The sequence below is a fragment of the Cynoglossus semilaevis genome, chromosome 2, assembly GCF_000523025.1.
Source record: "Cynoglossus semilaevis isolate Cse_v1.0 chromosome 2, Cse_v1.0, whole genome shotgun sequence".
Lineage (NCBI taxonomy): Eukaryota > Metazoa > Chordata > Actinopteri > Pleuronectiformes > Cynoglossidae > Cynoglossus > Cynoglossus semilaevis.
The window spans coordinates 16,473,612-16,483,588 of NC_024308.1; the positions used below are offsets into that span (position 1 = coordinate 16,473,612).

General features: G+C 40.1%; 1 protein-coding gene across 1 annotated transcript; it reads left to right on the plus strand.

The window, feature by feature from the left end:
• The first annotated feature begins 3,612 nt into the window (after positions 1–3,612).
• Positions 3,613–5,162, plus strand: gsx2 (GS homeobox 2). Its single transcript, XM_008307198.3, has 2 exons — positions 3,613–4,247; positions 4,463–5,162. The coding sequence occupies exons 1-2, from the start codon at positions 3,815–3,817 to the stop codon at positions 4,801–4,803; spliced, it is 774 nt and encodes a 257-aa protein (XP_008305420.2). The 5' UTR covers positions 3,613–3,814; the 3' UTR covers positions 4,804–5,162.
• Positions 5,163–9,977: the final 4,815 nt, after the last annotated feature.

The window sequence follows — 9,977 nt, forward strand, 5'->3', positions numbered from 1 at the left end:
AATGCGTTCAGGACTGCTGTGGACTGTGAAAGACATGGTCCTAAATTCAGATGATTGGTGTTGATTTCTTTTTTTAGAAAGTGATGGGAAGAATAATGAGTCCTTACATTTTATATACTGTGGTCACACAGCACGACGGGACTAACGATGGAACGTCCTGATGTTCTGACAAGGAACAAAATTCAGATTTGACAAGTCAAGCAAGATAAGATTGAAATAAGGAGTGTTCAGTGCTGCCGCTGCTGCTGCTGCTGCTGCTGCTGCTGCTGCTGTAACAGCTTCTGCTTAGTCTTTTGGAAACAGCCGAGGAGGCAGATTAGAACAATTCACTTTAATAAAAACATTTTTCTGGGAAATTGACCGTACTCTACATGACTATCAGTTTGGTTTATCTCATTTGTTAATTGTGTGAACCATACACACACACACACACACACACACCCTACAAGGAGTGTGGACATCCAGACACTCAGTGGTGCAGGCACACTTCAGTCTGGAGTGTCTGGTCTGAGACTGAGAAGCATCTCCCTAATTAGAGGAAGCCTGGTGTAGGACGTCTCTATAGGCCATCGACAGGACCCTCACTTGTTTTGTCCTCCGGCCTCTTCGTCCACTGAAGCCGTCACTTTACTTTTCTATGGCACTGAGCGCCGGCGCTCTTTAACAGCGTTGTCTTTTCCAACTCATAGACACAGATTATTTTCAGGAATATACATTCATTTCATAGCCTATCGTGCACTACAACTTAAAATAGCTCATTGATTGTTAACAACAAAAAGAAGGAAAAAAAACTCTCCTGGACCCCCTGTGAGGGACATTAAAGAGTGCTGCTTTCTTTTGTTTTTCAGCCTTAGGTGTCACGCTGTTTTAAGATGTAATTATTTCTAACTCATTTTTGCATAGAAATCTAATTATTCACCAAGATATAAATTAGATCCCACATTCATGGAGAGCGTGAGCCCCCTAAACTTGCTGTTGGCGCACACACGTACACACACGCGCACTCACAAACGCACGATCACACACACACACACACACTCCCTTTTCTCTGCAAACTTGCAATGGAGAGCAGCCACTGCAGCTGCTATTCACATCAAGCAGATAATTGTTAATGAAAAGTCATTGCGTGGCTGGATGTTGTTCTCAGGATCATTGTTCATTTTCTCCCATCACCACTAAGATCTATACGGAGGAGCCGAGTGTTTCCTTTGAGTTTTGGTATTCAGGATCTGTTGCCTGGTAACTAATAAAGGGGCAAATCATCCACTGTATTGGCCAAGATGGGCCGCAGACTGGCCCGGCACAACAATGCCAGGTTTGTAAAAAGGCGTTGATACAAGTTAATGACGCTTGTTCAACAAAACATTAATGGACTTCTTCACGGTCTAATATGGCATGGGATGTGCCCTGAATGAGAGGGGGAAACTTTAGTGGTCCACTTTAACAAGTTTGTGTACTTTTACTACTGGGAGGAGCAGAAAACACACACACACACACAAACACGCACACACACATATAGATTATAATATACTTTAGCCACTTTCAGCTATTTGTAAATTCTGTGAATTTCTAAAACCAAAAATATTGATTTTATCTATTTATTCATTAAGCCATTATTCAAACTAAAACTGTTTGTGGATGTATAATGGGATTAAACATTTTGAATGAAGTTAAAACTACTGTGTATTTTATATATAAGATATGAGATGAGGAAGATGAGGAATATTCTACAAAGGTCAAGCAGTCAACAGCACAATTAGTTCTTTAACATTGTTTCTGTCCTCCATAACAACTACTAGCTGCCAACTAGTGATGGAGAACTCCGGAAGGTCATTAAGATGTTACACTCATATTTTCACATAGCATCACCTATTCAGATTTTTTTAAAATTAATTAATGATTTAATTAAAAAATCATTACACACACTGAGCTGAAATATATATATATATACATATATATGTATATATATATATATTTCAGCTCAGTGTGTGTAATGATTTTTTAATTAAATCATTAATTAATTTTAAAAAAATCTGAATAGGTGATGCTATGTGAAAATAAAACAAATGTGAAATCAAATTGGGATGTATTTTACTCCTACTATTTTTTCACCACAAAACAGTTTTAAATGTTAAAGCTTGTGGTTTTTTACAATAAGGAAAATAAGGAGGCGAAAGAAAAGGAAAGGAGAGTAGATAAGGAGTTTGGCCCTATAATATTTTTTTTACTGTTAGGTCACACCAGCTTCTTAACAGAAGCAGATAAAAAAAAAAACCTCAGCTCAGTCACCTGGAGCAGAATAAATGGAATCAAAGGATTTTTCCCTTAAATGGACTAATTTTCTCCCTGAATTATGAAAGTAATGACTAGGTAACAGTCTGTACCCAGTGCCCGAGAGCTTAGTGCTTCCTAAATCTTTCCACGTGGCTCCACTAGTCCTGGCAATTAGGCCTCATTATAGCCTCATAAAGGATCTCATTTGTAGGATTACCTAATAGACAATGGATTTTTATCGAAGAAGAATTAAGGGGAAAAAATAATATCGGAGTTTGCTCGGTGTGATGAGGCGCACGCCCCGCATCATTCCACATGACTGGCTCACTCCAGCTCACTGTCTGTACCACAGGTCCACTGCACTTCTGTGTGTAAAAACTGAGGCTTGGTGTTATTATAGCAATTACTGTCTTTGCTGACAGATATGGTTCTCCTTTCTCTCGCTCCTGATTGTTTATCAAAGCCTTGCCAATTTGTAGGGTTAATTCACAGACTATGAACTATAGGTAAGGTGATGGCTGCACAAAAAGTCCGACTTAGTTGTGGTTTCACTGAGGTCAAAGCAAAAACCGACCGTCTGCACCGTAAACCCCGCAGCAGACTCACCTCTGTCTCGGGGTCCGATGCGTTTCCTGGCAGATAAAAGCAGAAGCTAAACCTACCAGTGACCCGCCAGGGGATCAAACTGGCTAATTGTCGTCACAAGATGAGGGATTAACGCATTTCTGAAATAGCTGCCTGTTTAGCCCCGCACAGAGTCGCCTTTATAAACACTTTCTAATTGAACCATAATCACCGTTAAATAACTGCAGCCATCAGTGAGTCCTTCTCTGACTGAAGATAAACACGGCCGCTTTACTGCACCATCGGACACAAACATAGGCAGACATCTTTTTTATCAAGTGACTCAGAAATGAATCATTTAAATGTCAAGTTTACTTTGTACGACTTTTACAGAGAACACAGTTTCACAGCCACGCTCTTTGATAAGAGTATAAAATTAATTCCTTCTGTTTCCCTCCTTGCTCTGCCATAATTTTGTTTCAGGATTTCTTGCAATATTTTGTCCATGGTTAGTATCTTTAGAGGGATTGCATATGTGAACGAGAACATCACAAGTAAAAATTATAAAAATTCAGACTGACCTTTGACCTTCCTCTATAGCAGTAGTTGTGTGAATATTTCTTATAAATTAAATATATAATATGTAGTAAGTACATAATGTTTAATAATAATAATGCTGTGGCAACCCCTGGAAAAAAAAGCCAACAAAGCCGAAAGGAAAAGAAGAAGTAAGTACATAATGTTTAAAAAAATAACAGATAGATAAATAGATAGATCTGATAGATGTGTTCTATTATAGAATTATCGAGGTTAAGGCTGGGGGGCCTTGGGAGACGTCACGTGGTTTTGGTCTCTGACAACACAAACTCTTACCGCCGGGTGCGCACGTGGGTGACGCTGCAGGGCCAACCCTCCTCGGGGTCCCTTTTGTTAAACCATCAAACATAAGAACCTTTGGAGATCCCGAGGGGTTCAGATGAGAAACGGCCATCACACCGAGCACGGAACATTCCTTTATCAGCCATACGCAGCCATGTCGAGGTCATTTTACGTCGATTCTTTAATAATCAAGGACACTGTGAGACCGGGACCAACTGAACACCCGGCACAGGACTTCCTCATTCCCATCAGCATGCACTCGCCGAGCATCATGACGGTCACCGCTCCCGTGTGCCCGTCCAGGAAAACTGGGACTTTCTGCGTTTGTCCACTCTGCGTTACGTCCCACATCCACTCGTCCCGCAGCGGCATCCCTTTGCTGAAGACTCAGTTCGCAGGAGCAGAGGCGCAGTACTGTGACAGAATTGCGCATCAGCAGTCTCCAGCTCTGGCACACCCGGGACACACACCTGTTTGCACGCCCACCTTCAGCGTCACAGACCCCAGGAGATACCACTGTCTTTCTATTGGTAAGCACCTGATAAACACGACTCACAGCTCAGAACATGATTCTCACTTTCCATATAAATTGTACCAACACTCCACTTTTACGCACAAATATTTACGGGTTTTTATGTAACTTGTATATATTTTTTTACTTCTTCTACATATTTAGATATAATTATTATATATGTATATATTTATTTGACCTTTTTGTGTGTGTGTATGTGTGTGCCCATCCAAGGCGCCTCTGAGAGCAGTCACATGCAAAATGGAAAAAGGATGCGCACGGCGTTTACCAGCACACAACTCTTGGAACTGGAGAGAGAGTTCTCGGCGAACATGTATCTTTCGAGGCTCAGGAGGATCGAAATCGCCACGTATTTAAACCTGTCGGAAAAACAGGTGAAAATCTGGTTTCAAAACCGCAGGGTGAAGCACAAGAAGGAGGGCAAAGCGACCCAGAGGAGCGCACACAGCGGCTGCAAGTGCACAGGCGGCCACACAGACTACTCCAGATCGGAGGACGAGGAGTCTCTGTCCCCGGCGTCTGCCACGGAGGAAAAAGAGACGTCAAGCATTTAAGACTTTGAACTAAACTCAGTTCCCAAGTGATGTGTACCTGTACTGACCATGGTTCACGATAACACCGAGAACTCACGCAGGGACTGTTGAAAAAGTCCTTCCAGACATCTCCTGTTTACTAAATGTAATATTGTGTATATGTGTTCCTCAAATGTCTGGAGAGCTGAGTATTTCCACAGTGACAGACGGATGTATATGTTTACCCTCCACTCAGCCGCACTAGGTGTGCTCCACTAAACTGCCCCGTATTTATATTACCGGTACTTTTCTCCGAGGAAGTATCCGTGTTCTCTGTCTCTGGAACAAGTACGCTTTATTTGCCTATGTATATGTGTATTTATTGTAATAAACAGTCAACGTTGTCCACAAACTTGTCGATATCTTGATTAACTGCGTTCAATGCAACATATAAAATGTGCTGTAGATATTTATAATTTAACCTAAAATTAGAGAAAACATTCTTAATCGATCAATCGAACATGCCAATATTCATTAATGGCGCATTGTCATTCATAAGAAGGATCAAGTGCATATGTGCTTATTAATACGATTCAAAATATTTTATAATATTACAAAGATATATATAACACATACATAACATAACGAGTTGATAAAGAGTGATTGAACACTTACTCTGTCAAAAAGTAGTTCTAATTGTATAACTATTATTATTATTAATATTATTATTATTATTATGTTAACTATACATATTAAATAATGTTTTGCTTAAAGTTTTCTAAATATTTAAATCCCTTCAAACTTATCCACACGGTTTGCTTCTACCATGACAGAGTTCGTCCATAAAAGTGTAGGTGTAATCTCCCCCCAGTTCTGGCCACAAACGTGTTCGATAACGCCCCTGGGGAGCAGCCAATGGTCCATTAATGGTCTCTTTTGAAAAGATTTTTGTTGTCCAAAGCGAGTTTAATTGCGTTTTTGGTCCCACGTCGGTTGATTATGCTTCTATTGCGTGAAACTATAGAAGAAGGATATATAGACGTGGGCAAAGGCTTTGACAGGTTAGATTGTCCTGGCTTGGGACACGCATTTAGCCCCAGACCCCCGACGGCTGTGCGCTCAGAGAGCATTGAGAGACAGCTACAGGGTTCCTCTGAGGGAAAAAGTACGATTTAGTCACTGTTTCATTAGGCACTATTTGAACCTTTCAACTTATGTTGAATTAAAGGGGGCAAGCTCCAATGGAAGGATTCTAAGCAGGGATTACGTAGGAGGGGCCAATGAAAATTAGACGACGGCCAATTTAACTCGTGTCCGTCAGAGTTTGGGATTCATGGCTGACGGAGAGGGGAAGCAGGTGAAGTCTTAGTCCCACACCGATCCATTCAATGCAGGGATAAATGATCCCTTTCACACCCCGCTGCTGATCATATATTATTGGGGAAAGAAACGTAATGAATATGTACTAAAGTTCCTATTAATCGAATTAGACTTCTCCTGCAGGTGTAAGACCAATGCCACATTAAAAGCAGTTCACAACATAATAAAACGCAGTTTTCACCCCCCGCCCCTCCTTCCTCATGTCCCAGTCTTTTTTCTCTTTTCTAGGCTCAGATGACGTAATCAGTGTTGAAGAAAAAAACACATAAAGCTGCAGAGGACAGATCAGTTTGTTCAGTTCACCGCCTATTGGCTATAAACAAAACACCTGAAATAATGCTCAGTATAACGAGAGCTGAATGCACTTATCAAAGAAAAGGCTTTTTTTACCAACTTATTCAGAGTATAAAGGGTTCACTCCAAAAACGTTAGGCCTTGGTCACTATTGAAAATCAGACCATTAAGCATGGCAATAGACAATTAATAAGAGGGCTTTTCAGCCGGCTGCAGCTGCAGTCTCATGGGGAGAGACAGAGACTACAAGAAGCTGAAGGACCAAAAGAGGAGAGCAGTGCTGTCTTTCCCTGAAGAGATGTCAACCGTATTTATCAATTAAAGGTGCACCACTTATCCTGAATACATCTGGCTCACCTTTGTGATCTAATAATATCTGACACTGAAGAGTCCTAGAGGAGACAAGTTGCTTTTATTTGTTTTGTTTAAATGTATTAAACATATGATCGTGCACCTTTATTCATGTCATACTCTCTGTTACAGAAAGAAAATCCCAGTTATCTTATCTGGTTTTAATATGTTTTGATAAAACAACAGTTCTTCCAAAAATGAAGAAAACGAGTATCAAAGATACTCTTTTATTTTTTCCATATCATTTTGATGAAAGTCAGATGTCTGACATTTAGAAAAGCTAAAACAAGGTTGAGGCACGTGAGGTATTTTTTCTATTATGTCTCTTCCTTCTCCACCCACAGGTGTCTATTTGGCCTTAAGTGCGTAAGAATTTTTTTTTTACCTAACTAAGTTATATGTAACAGATATGGCACACACACACACACACACACACATATGAGGTCAACCGCACATAAATTATAATAATTTATTTTAACAGTACAGTTAGGTTGGAGAACGTTTACAAAAAGTGAATTTCTGCCCTCCATAATTTAAAAATTATATTTATAACACAAAACACAGAGGTGAATAAAGCTTTGAAGCATTATTTGGGTGTTCCCTTTCGGTGACTTGGCTGAAAACCGGACACTGCCACTTGGCCGTAGGGAATAGTTTCAGCACGCTGGACAGCTCCATTGGGGACCGCGGCCCGGAGGCGCGGGTCCTCCGGTAAAGTAATTCAAACAATAATGATACTGTATAAAAACCAGATGCAAACATGGCATTTATATCTGGAATGCGTGGTATTAATCATATTCGTCCTCTATATATGGACAGGTCAGGCTGCTTATTGTGTAACTCGTCATAAAGAGTGAACTTTTAAGCTGCAAATTGAAACGAAATTAAACTTAATTTTCTGGTGACGTACTAGAGTGTCCATGTTCCTTAGTAAAGTTTTGTTTTATCTGGACTCATAAACCGAAATACATCACCGACTGCGCGTGTCTTGTTTGTAGTTTTAAACTTTACTAAGACGATAGAAATCCAAAAGAAACATTTCAAGGGCCGCTCGTTACAACAAATCTATGTATGTATGACGTATGGAAGACATTCTACTAACATGAAGACGACTCCACTGTCTTCTTATGGTAATGTCTCAGAAGAGGACCAGTAGTCAGGCTTGGTGAAATGGATTGCATGGAATGCAAAATTCAGTGTAGCGTATTTGGATTTCAAAGCCCTCTGGTGGACAACGGAAAGAATTAAAGAAACACAACAACAGCGAGGACATGGAACTGGCAACGCAGCATATTATCGTGATGTAAACACATGATCCTAATATTTAAATATCCAATAATGTTTACCTATAAGAGAACATAAGTTGGCTCCAAAGAGCACCAACAATCCATATAAATGGGTTGTTGCTACTGCTCTATATGTGACATTTCACAGTGTTGCCTGTTCACATCTATTCATTCACTCAAACATACATACTGTATACAGTATGAAACACTTTTTCACACGTGCATTCAGAATCAGAATGTCCTTTACTGACCAAATATGATAGCACACATGTACAAGACATTTATCCCAAGTCTCCTCTATAGCAGGAGTCTCAAACTCAAATTACAATTTAAAAAAAGAAAAATACATTAAAAAAATTAATTAGTGGTAAATAGTGGTAAATTATGATTCATTTGAAATGAAAGGATAAATTGCACAATGTAACCTTATAAATGAGTTAGACCGATGTGTCTACATGTACTGTGTATTCACATTTGGAATTGTTAACTGACCATATTTATGAGGTGTTGACCACTGTGTTGGTCCAAGGGTAAATCTGTTCTTCAATCTGATTGTGTTTGTAGAAATGTCCTGAAAATATAGGAATTCTGTCTCTACTGAATAAACACGAGAACACAAATACATGAGAGGTATCAAGTATTGACCTTGTGTAAAAATAAATATATTATTTTGGGTGAGTAAAGTTTTCTTTGAAAAAAGGGAAATGAGCTTACAGTATAGTCAACAATACTGACTTACTCAAACTCCAGATAAAAATCGATTCATTCAAAGACAGAAGACATTTAAAGAACCCAGAGAAGATTAAAACGGTGGTTGAGATCTTTTGTTTAGAGAACAAGGACACTGTTCTTTGGCTACATGTGGAAGTAATTGCGCCAAGCTTCTGCTCTGGGCTGGGGGCTAGGGGAGGGGGGGAGGTTAGGGTCCTGTCTGATGGCCCCGCTCCTCTTCTCTCTGTGCACCATAGGTGATTTGTAGGAACCCATTATTCTTGTATTGCCCGCCAGCAGCGCCTCGGGTAAAAGGAGGTGTTTGAGCTCGATAAACAGCTGACGCGCGTGTGCCAGGAGAGAGGTCCAGGTTCGGGTTCGTAAAGTAAAAGGAAAAAAGAAATCAGCACTTTGGTTGGGCTGTACGACTTCACGGAGCTTTTGATGATCCAGAATTTGATCAAGAATGTGATTTAGTAGTCAGAGGCGGAGTTTGGGGGGGGGCGGCAGTGGGGAACTACCTCCCCATTGGTTGAAATACGTCACGACATTGAGTCTATTATATGGTCAATACAAATATTTATTTTATCAAATGTATTAATATTTTAAATATTTCAATAAAACAAAAGGAATGTATTTATTACTCATTTATTAGGTCCTATCAAAAATGTATATTCGGCGATTTTTAAAACGTACTTCTTCAACTACAGTAGTTAAACAAGAGCCGCCTGGGCCTTCGTGTGATTCGGACCAGGAAACACCCGGGACCAGCTCTGGAATAGCAAGCCCAGCTAACTCCACAGCACACCGAGCACCGGTGCCGCCATTAGGCCAATTAGCCAGGTGGGCCACAGCAGAGCCAACACCAAATGGTCATTTACTTTGCGGCGTTTTCTTCTGCACTAGGTAAGACACGTTATTTAACATGTTTAGACCTATACTGTATTTACAACCATACTGTAACAATTGTTGTTGAGCATCTTTTAATTGTGATAACAAATTTGCACTTTATGGTTGGCTGCCAGTGTGCGTCAGTTGTGTGTCATGCGCTGTGTAGTTTGTCTTTATGGGAGGCTTGGTACTGTTGTCTGTATATGAGTAATAGTCTATGTCACAGAATAGTTATAAAGCACAGCGTTGTGGACAGTAAAGTTACTGTGCACATGACAATAAGAACTTTAAATCTTTAATCTC